Source organism: Paramisgurnus dabryanus, chromosome 1, assembly GCF_030506205.2.
Source record: "Paramisgurnus dabryanus chromosome 1, PD_genome_1.1, whole genome shotgun sequence".
NCBI classification, from domain to species: Eukaryota; Metazoa; Chordata; class Actinopteri; order Cypriniformes; family Cobitidae; genus Paramisgurnus; species Paramisgurnus dabryanus.
Window position 1 is genome coordinate 38,421,091 of NC_133337.1, and position 13,130 is coordinate 38,434,220.

Below are 13,130 nucleotides of genomic sequence, written 5' to 3' on the forward strand. Positions count from 1 at the left end.
GACCAAACATTAAAAATCCAGATCTTCAGGTGCAAGGCATTATGGTTAAAAAGTTGAAAAAATAATAGTATTGAAGTAGTCAAAAAAAAAACAAAGTAATATTTACTTGATTGTTCAAGTAAAGACAGCATTTAAGTTTAAAGTGTGCTTCATTTCACATGTTAAATACAGTTTCTTAATGCCACCACTAAAGTAAAATTGGTTTTGTCTTGAGGTGAAAGGTTTGTTTGGAAACAGGTGAACGTGTACCTGTTCTGCTCCAGCAAAAGCATGATAGAAACACGACACATAGGTCATGATGGCTCGCTCGTCGGGTTTTGGTGTGTTGATGATGTCTGGAATGAGAGATGGATAGAAACAGATAAATGTAAAATTATTAAAGTATAAGTTGTTTATTTTAGTTTCATTTGTTCATTATCTGTATGATAAAACTGACCCATGAAATATTTAAATCTACTGTATTCAATAAAACTTACCAAAATCAATGCAAAAAAAAAACCCCAAAGACTTGACATGAATCTGACAACAAGCGTGTATTATACAGTATGACATATCAGTACTGTATGTGACTATATGACAGAAATGTGAAGATAAACCGCTTTTATTAAAACAATCAACTGCAGTGATGCCGTTTTACCTTCTGGGTCCAACATTTTTGGGATATCCAAGTGTTTTTCTGCAATTTCCAAAGCCAGATTCAGATTTCCAAGAGCATCATCCTACAATAACAGAGACATGAACCTCACACATAATACTGAAGATTGCATTTAAAGTGACAGTACACAAAAAAAAAAACTCTTTAATACAGCAGTAAACTGAATTGGACATGGTTGTACACAACAACTATACATATAAAGTGAAGTGAATGTTTAAATCTTCAGTCAGAACATTCACGCAGCACACAGACCTTGTTGAGTTTGGTAAAGTCGATCAGGTCGGGTCTGTGTCTGTGGATAAGAGCGCAGAACGCAAGACCGTCCTTCCAACTGGACATGTGTGTGAATGAAGAAACGACATCATTAAAACAAATCTGCTTATATTATAGCACAGACTAATGGGAAGCTTATAAACTATACATAACAAATGTGCAAAATACTTTATATATTATTACAAATATTAAAATCATTTCATATCTGTGTCATTAAACACTAAGAAACAAAGTTGATGTATATTTATCTTCTATTTATGTGTTTATTTACTTACCTACAATGGAAATTTTGTACATTGACATTCCTATAGGGAGCAGTTTTCCTCTGACACCACAGCAGGAGACCTTCCTTAGCCGAGGTTTCTGAGATACAATCCAAAAAATTAACCAAACAAGTGTGTGTGTGTGTGTGTTTGTGTGTGTGTGTGTGTGTGTGTGTGTGTGCGTGCGTGCGTGCGTGTGTGTGTGTGTTTTTGTGTGCAAGCGTGTGTGTGTGTTTTTGTGTGTGTTATACCCTCCACAGAGATGTCCTGAATGGCAAAGCGGAGGATGATGGTCCAGATCATTCCCAAAGTCATCTTGACATTCCCATCAACAATCTCTGTGAGGTTGAGCAGACACACTTCAGTTTAAAAGATCTGAAAGTGTCACAGATCAATGTGAATTATTATTGAAAAGTGAATCTTACCCTCAGCACCGATAGACACCAGTTTGACACCTTTGCTGGTGATGTATTCCAGAGCTTTGTTCACATTGGCTATTTTGTGAAAGCGCATCTTTCCTCGGTCTGGTTTGGAAAGTCTTTCACCTGGAAAGGGAAAGTGTTTTAAAATAAAGATCTTTTCCAGCATGATTAATGGATTACTTCTGAAAGATGTTTGTGTAAATGAATCAGCTGTATGGTTTTAAGAGAGAAGATCATGTACCAGAAATAACCTCCAATAACAGCATCAGTTTGAGTCCATTCCTGAAATCTTCTTCAATGTTCTCAATCTGAGTCCCTGCCTTACGCAGATGAGAGTTGCACCAGGCGGTGAACGTCTGAGTGAGACACAAACAGAGATCAGAAACTCAATCTGTGACATCATAAGATTAAATTTGATATTTTATGAGACTTTTTAAAGATGTAAAATAAGTCTTTGTCGTCCCCACATTATGTATGTGAAATTTTAGCCCACAGATCATTATAACATAGTAAAATTGACACCTTATAGGTCCCTGTAAATAAGCTGATGAAATGCAAACACTGATCACCACAATGGTGGTTTGTTGAAATTGAAACTCAATTGCGCCGTCAATTATTTTCTCTCTGCACTAAATGTCAGTGCTGTGGTTGCATAGTGCAGATTAAGGGGTGGTATTATTATAATAAGATCCCCTTCTGACATCACAAGTGGAGCAAAAATTATGAATTTTTTCACATGTTTGCAGAGAATGGTTTACCAAAATTGATCTTTATTACATTTTCTAGGTTGATAGAAACACTGGGGACTCAATTATAGCACTTAAACATAAAAAGTCAGATTTTCATGATATGTCCCCTTTAAATTAATGCATTTATCAAGAATCATTTTTTTGATATTCTGAATGTCTATGTAGTATATTAATATTTATTTTTTGACCAGTTCAAACCCTTTATGTTCACAGACGTTCATGAGAACTTAAAAGGTTTAGGGTATCAACATGGCATTCAGAAGTTATTACACGTCTTTATTGGTGGCAAACTTTAGACAGCAAAATTAAGTCTAATCTGAACTTGTGTTTAAAGTAAATTGTGAAGGACTTACTGAGCTCCTAACCCTAACCCCACAAAACCATACATGTAATGATCTCATAAAGAGTCTAAAGAGATCTCGTTATTAATCAAGACAGTAAAGTTTTCTTAATGCCTGTATGAATTTCTGTTACACAAAACAAAAGCATACAATGTTTGTCCTGTCAGGGCCAATGATCTCTGTACTGTCATGAATCACATGAGCTCTGATATACGAGTAAACTTTTAAAGCAAGCGCACCTGTTCATGAGGTGATGACAGTCAGTTCACAGAAAACAGAAGAGAGACGCTGTGGTTATTCACACTCACACAACACAACAACACAACCAGAAACACAGCTGATGGTGTCGAGGTCACAGTTTGCGGTATATCAAATGAAGGGACAAAACATCCCCATTACCCTCACTGCTGTGAAATTGATATGAAAGCATGTCTATACAAACAATATACATTTAAATATCTTTTGATCAAGTGGAAGTTAATATATCTACAGTGTTCTTCATTGGTTTATTATGCTACATTCAGCATTACTCATACTGTATCTTCACAATGCTGTAGGGTTGCATAATGATTAATCACAACTAATCTTTTGGAGAATAAAAGTTTTGGTTTACATCATATATGTGTGTGTGTACTCTATATAATAATTCTGTATATATAAATACACACACATGCATATTTAAGAAATATTTACATCTGCATATTTTTTAATGTATATATTATTGATATTACATATAAATACTTAAGATTTATTCTTACAATTATACAATTGTGTGTGTGTGTGTGTGTGTGTGCGTGTGTGCGTGCGTGCGTGCGTGTGTGTGTGTGTGTGTGTGTGTGGGTGTGTGTGTGTGTGTGTGTATATTTATATATACAGAATTATTTTTATATACAGTACACACACATATATGATGTAAACAAAAACTTTATATTTTGCAAACGATTAGTTGTGATTAATTATTATGCAGCCCTATAATGCTGTCGGTCTAAACTTCAATCTCAGTGCTGGTGTTCAGTGTAAACAGTTTATTAATAAAGTTTATTAAGTTATTAAGGACTTACATTGAGTTTCTGTGATTATATTTAACCAGACATCAGAACTCAAAGTGACCGTACGAATGAATGTGTTGGGCAAACGGTCAGTGACATATATGAAGACAGACACAACAATAGAACACACGCGTGTCATATTTCACCACAGCTGATCCTTACAGACGCAACACAACTAAGAAAAAATGACTTGATCTTTTAGTTTAGTCTTTTGGCTTAACATGTTTCTGGTGTGGTGAGACAGACAGTTTTTATATACATGAGTACTATGAAAATCTCTGTAAGCACAAGTGTAAAAATACTGTAGAGTTCAGACTGACAGATCTCAGATCAGAGAGAGTTCAAAATGTTGCTTTGATAAAGGTGACATTATTTAGTGAAGAGGAGAGCAAACTCATGTTGTATGTAAGGAATAATTTGACAATGGGCCATTAAATTATTTAAAAATAATGCACACCCAAGGTGGTAATGTGGCAAGACGCATAGCAGAGTTACAGTGCTGCCTGGAGTGCATTATTTTAGATAATTCACAGGACCGGAGTCAATTATTCCTCTTATACCACAGTTACCACAAACATTGCTCTGGTGGTTTTTTAAGACATCTGACGGATCAGGTGTGCGTTTATACAATAATAATAATAACACCTGTGGAACATTTCTCAACCAATCAGAATAAAGCTTTTAACAAACCCGTGGTATAATTATTTATAACAGTCAGTTTTTTGCATGATGTTCAGATTAATTTCCCTCTTAAGATTGTGATTAACAGTGAGGTGAAGGAGTTTTGACGAATGTCAGAGATGAATTCCACATCAAGGACAGAGGATTAGTGAAGCACACCAGACACAGATAAAATTAGAGGAGCATCCAGCACCATCATCATGTGTTTCAAAGCATCTGTTCAGAAACCTCATACCACACATACACACCAAGAGCTATTGTTAAAGAAAACACACACACACACAATACATAAATATAGTGCATTTAACAGTGGCTCTCAAACTTTTTTGGCATTCACCCTCCATCCGAAATCCCCCCCCCCCCCCCCATATACGGTGCATGGCCCTCCAAAGAAAATTTATGACATTCCAAACCTTAATGTTGAATTTAACAAAACATATTAAATTAAATTTAGTGCTGTTGGTTAGTAGACTTATTTTTCTGAGATTTAATTACACAGAATTTATAATTAATTCATTTATTTTATAAAATGTCATAAATTTATCTCGGGGCCCCCAGTTTTATGAACCACTTGCATATAAAAACACCCCCCCCCCCCCCCCCATACACACAGACCAAAACACACACAGTTTCTTATATACTCTATTATTAATTCACTTTATTTCTGCACTGCTTTATATTGTGAACAGAGATGTGTGTAATATCTCTCTGTCTCTCTCTCTCTCTCTGTGTTAAGTCTATGGAATGTCCCACATATAAACTTCATGTGTGTATCTGACCTTCCTCTGCTGTTTTTCCCACGCAGGGTCCAGCAGCAGATCTCTGTCCCACTCTTCCTCCGGTAACATATACTCTTCCACACCATAACCATTATTATTATTATTATACTGCATCTCCATCATCATCATCACCCTCACAGATCCAGAACCAGTGTCTCTCTCAGATCCTGCTGTGTGTCTGATCTCCTTCACTCTCATCAGCCTCATAATAACTGGACCGGTGACGTCACCGCCCACCTACTCCACACGTGATCAAACATGAGAAGGGACATGTGTTAAAAATATACCTTATAAGTAAATATATATATCTTACAAGCTGTCAAAACTAAATAGGTATATACAAAACTAATAACGAAGTACAGAACTGAAAGAATACAAATATAGATTTACTATTACTATAACTATAATCACTTCTTTAAAACGGACAGATTAGTGATTACAACCCAAGATCAGTATTGTGTTCGTCTACTTACAGCACATGTACTGATATTTCCGTGGAGAAATTAGAGTTAGTAAAACTGATGCATACTAACAATTTTGTTTGTTGTTTTAATCAAAGCTTTAAAGGAAACCCTCTGCTGGTTAAACACAGCAACTACAACTGAACTGGTTCTGATCTTCACAGAGAAAAAGATGTTTGTGTGAACTCACGCAATACAAATTTTACTATTTTGCATCATATTATTGTTAGATTACATTAATATTAATTGTAATAATAATAATATTAATGTTTTAATTATCTCACTTATTCTATGGTAAAGTGTAGGCTGCGATCTTGATCTTCTTCTTCTTTTCCTTTGAATGGCGGTTGGCAACATAGATATGTATATAAAGGCTAGATGGCTCAAGGCGGAGTCAGCTGTGTCGTCACTTGGCGGCCATCTTAGGTCAGTGCTGCCATAGTGCTGCTCCCTGCTGCTGTGGACGGAAGGTGAGTGACATACGCCAACTAAAATGCTCGTAACTTGCTGAATTCTTGACGGATTTACAAACGGTTTGGTTTTTTACAAACGTTGTTAACGTGGCTATAATTCTGGATGCTTTAACATGTTTCATGAATTTTTTATTTATTTTTAGTATACGTATTCAGTGTCATAGGTACATCTTTGACGTTTATAACAAACCAATCCGTTTGAAAATCGGTAAAAAATTAAGCAAGTTATGGTCATTTAAAAGTACCTGCATCATTAAAACTCAATGCTACGAGTGAGCGAGCGCCCTGTCCTAAGATGGCCGCCAAAATGCGGACGTTCCACTCAATTGGCCATCAGCGCGGACGAGCCATCTAGCCTTTATATACATATCTATGGTTGGCAAGGTGCATTTCCGCCACCTACTGGACTGGAGTGTGGAGCATGACTTGCTTTAATTGATGACATTTTAAAATAGAAAATATTTATTTATGATTGCATAATTAAACACTTATTTACTTTTTATGTGATCTTCAAATTATATTTATTATTCCTATCGCTTTCAAATAATTAATAAGTGCATTATAAATTTTATACTGTGCTGGAGCATTCTCTAGTATTGTCTTAATATTAAAATTTTCATTATTCATCATACTTAATTCTTCTATTAATCCCATTCTTTCTCTTTCTTGTTTACAATGTAATAGGCTGTGTTCATGTGTCAATCTTTTTTTTCATGCCTTTTTATGTCTTTTTTTATTGAACATAGTTGAATGATTACAACCAGAACATCAACAATTAAACAAATCAAAAGAATAAAAATAACAAAAATCATGCGTCAATCTTGCGCAGCATTGACCAGGTAAACCCCGTTCATGCGGAGGGAGGCGGGACTTCCCGCGGTTGCTATGCAACGGGTCTATATGGCAGTGATGCGCGCGGAGGAAAGTGTGAGGCGGTTTGAAAGAGGAAACAAAAACACACTCGTATTTATAAACTCGTGTAATAAACTTACTCTTACTGAACGCATTAAACAAGAATTTGTCTTTTCACCGGTGAGTCACTACATTCTTTATAAAATATACGTTATTATTTTGTTACATTTAAGCGTGTGGCTTCAGTTCCTGTTAATAACATTATTTAAATGATTTTCGACAGGTTTATTGATAAGTTCATTTGTGTTTATTGGTAGGTTTGTTGTGTTAATTTGAGAGGAATGGAGAGTTATGAAGAGTTCTGTAGCAGGACACTGAAGACATTTTTGATGTTTCCTGACTGCAGTACCGCACCACAGCAGCAGAGGGCGCACGTGTCCAACATTCACTTTCATGGCAGGAGACTATTAGAGCCTCTGGTGAGAAACTGACATCACATGTGACCTCTGAGACACCAACACTACCAAAACAATCTCTTGTCTCAGAGGTCACAAAGACAGACAGACAGACAGACAGACAGACAGACAGACAGACGTACATAAACACACTCAGATTTGATGCACTACAGTAAATCTTTAATCTCACAGAATGCGTGTGTGTGTGTGTGTGTGTGTGTGTGTGTGTGTGTGTGTGTGTGTGTGTGTGTGTGTGTGTGTGTGTGTGTGTGTGTGCGCGTTTGTGTGTGTGTTTTAAGTGCATTGTTGTGTGTTGGACATCAGAGTGTCTAGTGGATTTGTTGAATAACAGCACTGTTGCATAGAGACAGATAATCCTGTAGTGAATCAGTAGTAATTGTTAGTCAACACAGTAGTAACTCAGATCAACGTGCTGAAATTCAGGCTCTCGTCAGTAAGACTGTGGGATTCAGATCTACAGTAGGTTAAATATTATCTCTACTTTCTTTTTTCTAGTAATGTACCTGGTAAAAATGATTAGAGTAAATAAGAAATTTCTTGTTTTAAAAGCATCAGATGTTTTGTGTGTGTGTGTCAGAGCTTTAACTATGAGAAACAGTATTCAACTAGGACTTTGTTAACTTCTGTTACTGTCAATGCTAATTGTCTCAGATTGGCCAGTAATGGTCAGATTTACGTTTATAGGACTTGTTAGTGTATCAGTAGTTTAGAGGTTAAGAGTTTAAATGAATTTGCTTTGTGTAGTTGAGTGAGGAGTTACGTGCTCAGATGGCAGAAGAGAGACAGACAGCTATACAGAGAGACAGAAAGAGACAGACACAACAAACAGATGCTCTGCTGGAGCGTGTGCAGGACATCATTAACAACATTCATGTGAGTACACACACACACACACACACATACACACACACACACACACACACACACACACACACACACACACACATGTCTTGGCATTTTTATGTTTAGGATTATATGCTTGATGAAATATCAATCTGTGTTTGTGTCTTTCTTCTAAAGTTACGAAATGTTCAATATGAATCAGTCGGGGCAGTGCCACATACAGCTGAACTTTCTCCAACTCTCCAGTCCAAAATGAGTCCCGATGTCTACATCAGACCCAGTTCAACCCCGGTCCAAAACCAGACCATAAGAACCAGCAGTTCATTGAAGAAAGAGACTCTCAGACTGCTCAACCAGCGGATGGAGAGAGAGAAGAACCACAATGATGATGATGAGTCCAGTGACCGCTTATACCCAGGAGGATCACCTGATTCTGTCCTCAGTGATCTCTCTCTTAGTCTGACGGGCTCCTACGTTCAGTTGCCCAGCCCTCAGCCCAGCCGCAGTCCTCTTACACAGAGAACGAGGAGACCACACATTCTCATCTCCTGTCCGGTCAGTGAGTCCGAACTCGGTTCAAACGGATCTGAATATAAAAATCATCCATCAGGGAGAGCAGAGCAGTCGGCGTTTATTCAACCTGGTGCCCAATGGGACTACAGCTGTTCAGAGTCGAGTGAAAGACAGATGTCAATCACAACCTCCACCCCCAGCACTACCAGTAACCACAAAGAAATCCAGTCCAGTTTAACCCGGTCACAAGATAAACCAGCTCGCCGTTCACCTCCAGCTCCTCTTAATCAATCCTATGATGTGGAGAGCCCATCGCCCTTTCTGATCAGGCCACAGGTGCAGTCCACACCCTCATCATGCTCAGGTGAGCACGGTTTGGACCTGGACGGATTCTCACAATGCCCACTGGAGGACCAGATGAATATCAAACACCCCTGTACAGCTGAAACTCAGCAAAATAATACTGAAGGTCAGTAAGACATTTAACAATGTTGGAGCATAAATGTTTAGTGATTTAACTAAACCCCAAACCCTGTGTGTTAATCTTCAGCAGACGAGCAGGAGATTGAGGCGTTACAGGAGCGTTTGAAGAGAGAACACAGCCAGCAGATCTCTGATAACCTCACAGCACAGGAGAAAGAGACACTAAAGCACCAGCAGGTGTACACCATACACATCACACCTGATGCAACACACACACACACACACACACACACACACACACACACACACATCTAAGTCTTAGGCTGCATCTGAAACCACATACATTAGACACTGAATTAGAAGTATCTACTCATCGATTGTTAAAACAGAAGGGACTATATAGTATAAATATACCATGTTGAAATGTCACATGACATACAGTACGTCGTCATAACAACAGGTTACTCGTTAACTGACATTAAACTCGTGCACTTTAACCACAAGGGACAGCTGTTTAATTTTGTATTTGCATTTGAATAGAGCCACATTAACCCTTTCGGACATTTTTGAATAAAATCTTCTTCTTTATTGGATAACTCCTTTCCCGGGAGCTCACAGGATACTAAAGGGTTCACCCAAGGAACAATTCTGGATCTTGACGGAAGTAGTAGGACATCAGAGTACTTTTCTCCTACTATATATGGAAGTAGGCGGTTTCGGATGTAGCCTTATGCCCCATTCAGACAGACCGCGACCAACAGTAGCAGAGCAACGCGATCTCATTCATTTCAACTTCCGGCTAAAAGAGCGAAAGTGACCATTGGCGACCATTTGGACGTGTCCAGCGACGCGAGAAAGTTAAGAAAAGTTTAACTTTATGCAAATGTTGAGCGAATTTCGGGAGCGACTACCAATGAGAACGAAGCAGTGGAGTTCACGTCGTCCTTCTTTCTTCAGTTACTGAAGTGGACGGTACTCATTTGTTTATGACAAGCAGATTTAGAAATGCCTCATTGAAAGAGACGGGCGACACACAGCGATAATGTCGCTGGCTGTCTGAACGAGGGGTTAAGGTACATTCACATTATAAGCGACTTTGTCGCTGTGTGTCGTTCGTCTCTTTCATTTTTATATCTTGTTCTCATAAACAAATGAGTAACGTCCACTCCAATAACTGACAAGAGACGGATGACGTGAACTCCACTGCTTCGTTCTCATTGGTAGTCGCTTCCAAAAGTTGCTTTAAAATTGGTATAAAGTTAAACATTTCTCAACTTTGTCGCACAACTAGACACACCCCATCCAGTTGCCAACGGTCACTGTTGCTCCTGTCGCTGGAAGTCGCCAAGCTTCCATTGAAATCCATTGAATTCCATTGCTACTGCTAGTCGCAGCTAACGTGAATGCGGCTTTACAGCGCCTTTGTGTTATCTTGTAGTTTCTAATGAAGTTTACAGTTAACAGGTTTTATTTACTTGTAAAAGTAAACGCTGGTAGTTTAGTGTAGGTTTGAGTTGTGCTTCATGTGTGTGTTTGTCAGGTGTCTGAGGAGCACATGAAGGGTTTCTGTCGTTTGAACGCTCTGGTTCGAGGTTTCCTAACACGCAGACTCCTGCAAACGAACAAAATCAAATACCTGCGCAAAACTGTAAAGGTACAAACAGACACAAACACAAAAACACACACATGCACACAAATGTTGCTTTACTAACTCATGAATGTTCTGCAGGACACCAGAGAGTTCATCCAGTCATTCCAGAATGATCCACAGCTGAAGAGAGTCTCCATCTCTTATCAGGATCTGTCTCTACAGCACAGAGTCACAGCACAGGTAAAGAACACACAGAGACACACAACAGTGCTGCATGTACAGTGTGCATCTGTGTTTTATACTCTTTGTCTTTTGTGTGTGACAGCTGCGAGCTGCATTGCATGACATCCATCAGATCTTCTTTGTGTGGCCTATGAAACAAAAACTTCATCTGCTGCAGAAAGACAGAGAGATTCACACAGAGAGAACAATCAGAGAACTGGTACACACACACACACACACACAAAGTGTTATTAATATACTGTAGTTATCTTGAAGAGAGCTAAATGAATATGAATCTCCTGATATTAACATGAATATTTTCACTCTGTCAGGAGAAAGTCAAGGGTTCAGGAATGAGACAGATTCTCTCTTCAGCCACTCAGAAGAGCCTAGAAAGAAATAAACACAGGTGAGAATAATGATCATGTGATGATGATGAAGAGGACAACACACCCATGTTTCTGATGACATAACACACTGCTTTACTTTAGGCCCCGCCCACAAACATCAAGCAGCTTAATTAACAACATTTAGAGTAAATGAAACTCACATGCGTGACAGAAATAAATCAGCTGAGGGGTGAATTTCCTGCCAGATCCTCATCCTTGATCTCATAATGCAGTTGAACTTCTGTAAGAGCTGTTATCGTCTCTGTGAAAGAGGCATTCTGTACTGTACTGTATGTCCACTACAGACCCATCTCACGTCTGGACTTTCTGATTGGACATCAGCAGTGTGGAGCTCATTTAATTGTTCCAGACTGGAGTCTTTGAATAATGACAGACATCTTTTACACATGATAATAATAATCATTTCATCTGTTATCAGGCAAACAAAAAGGACAAAGATGATGGGCAAGGCCTCATCAGGATCCAGGTATGAAATGCAAGATACTGTATATACCCACAATACATCTGTCATTTGATGAACGTCTGCTTTATGATCCTCATTGTTCTCTGTTTGTGGTTCTGTAGGGTTCTGCGGTCCAGTCTCGGTCAGAACGGCGTCAGGCCGCCGTGAGTCTCTTTAATAGATCAAATCTACCTTCAGATCAGTCATATATCAGACATTATTGGTCAGTTTCCCAGACAGAGTTTAGATTAATCCAGAACTAGCCCTTAGTTATATTTGGATGTTTATGGAGTTTTTACAAACAAACCAAACAGAAAACTATAATGATGTGCATCTTAAGGCAAAACGACAGCATTGATATATGTAAAGATATGTCAGTAGAAGGTGTTTTTAAATAAAGGCATCTTAAATTATAGACCTATACACAAATGAACAGAAGCAATCATCAAGTCCAGAAACTCCTGATAGTTCTAACAATGCATTTCATATTGGAGAGTTTTATTTCATCTGTGTGCCAATAATATGAGTGGATCTCTATGACTTCAGATATATGATGATAACCTGTCTGTCTGCAGGAGTGTTGTGAAACAGAGAGAGGAGTGTATGGAGGTGAGACAGCCGGTCGTCCACAGGAAGTGTCTGTCATTGAGATAAACACAACACAAACACATTACAGAGATCTTGAGTTATTTCATATTTCATTACTAGACAATTATCTACACAATAAACTTCTTACTGTTCTTATTTTAGTTTTGTCTCAATGATCAAAAGGCCACACAGCTGTGTGTAAACTGTTTTAAAAGAGCATAGAGCGTCAATCAAGTTGTTTAACCAATGTGACCAATGAACTGCAGTTTACTTTGACTCATTACATGATTAGCTAAAATGAAACATAACTTTATAACTGAGATAACTGGACATTACTTACTGAATTAAACATGCAAAGACCTCAATCATGTGATGTTTGAAAGGTCCATTGATGCATATTGTTTTTTATTTGTTTTCCCATACAGCAAAAAAAAAAAAAAAAATTCAAAATATCCAAAAAAAAGTACTGAAATATATTTTGATATTAAAATATTTTTTGGCCATTTTTTTGTATATGTAAAAATAAATATATATATTAAAGCAAAAGCTTTGTTTGTTACAAACCTGTAAACATAACAGGTTTGAAAAGTTTTAAATTAAATATATTTTCAACTGCAATTTTTT

At 37.8% G+C, this 13,130-nt stretch overlaps 2 protein-coding genes across 2 annotated transcripts in view; one reads left to right on the forward strand and one right to left on the reverse strand.

Annotated features, from left to right (window-relative positions):
* The window catches only part of LOC135757990 (alpha-actinin-2-like), a 12,735-nt gene extending 7,336 nt beyond the window's left edge, over positions 1-5,399 (reverse strand). The window contains exons 1-8 of the mRNA XM_065272777.2: positions 5,213-5,399; positions 1,855-1,969; positions 1,617-1,736; positions 1,443-1,529; positions 1,204-1,291; positions 908-986; positions 638-719; positions 250-335 (exon numbers count right to left, since the gene is read on the reverse strand). Coding sequence (XP_065128849.2) covers positions 250-335; positions 638-719; positions 908-986; positions 1,204-1,291; positions 1,443-1,529; positions 1,617-1,736; positions 1,855-1,969; positions 5,213-5,341 — 786 coding nt within the window. The 5' untranslated portion in view covers positions 5,342-5,399. The remainder of the gene's footprint in view (positions 1-249; positions 336-637; positions 720-907; positions 987-1,203; positions 1,292-1,442; positions 1,530-1,616; positions 1,737-1,854; positions 1,970-5,212) is intronic.
* Positions 5,400-7,071: 1,672 nt separating this feature from the next.
* On the forward strand, positions 7,072-12,887 carry LOC135757668 (uncharacterized). Its single transcript, XM_065272313.2, has 12 exons — positions 7,072-7,178; positions 7,316-7,477; positions 8,219-8,347; positions 8,495-9,299; positions 9,381-9,490; positions 10,794-10,907; positions 10,983-11,084; positions 11,170-11,286; positions 11,399-11,475; positions 11,895-11,942; positions 12,041-12,082; positions 12,494-12,887. Exons 2-12 carry the CDS (start codon positions 7,340-7,342, stop codon positions 12,570-12,572), a joined length of 1,761 nt encoding a protein of 586 aa, XP_065128385.1. The 5' UTR covers positions 7,072-7,178; positions 7,316-7,339; the 3' UTR covers positions 12,573-12,887.
* The last annotated feature ends 243 nt before the right edge of the window (positions 12,888-13,130 follow it).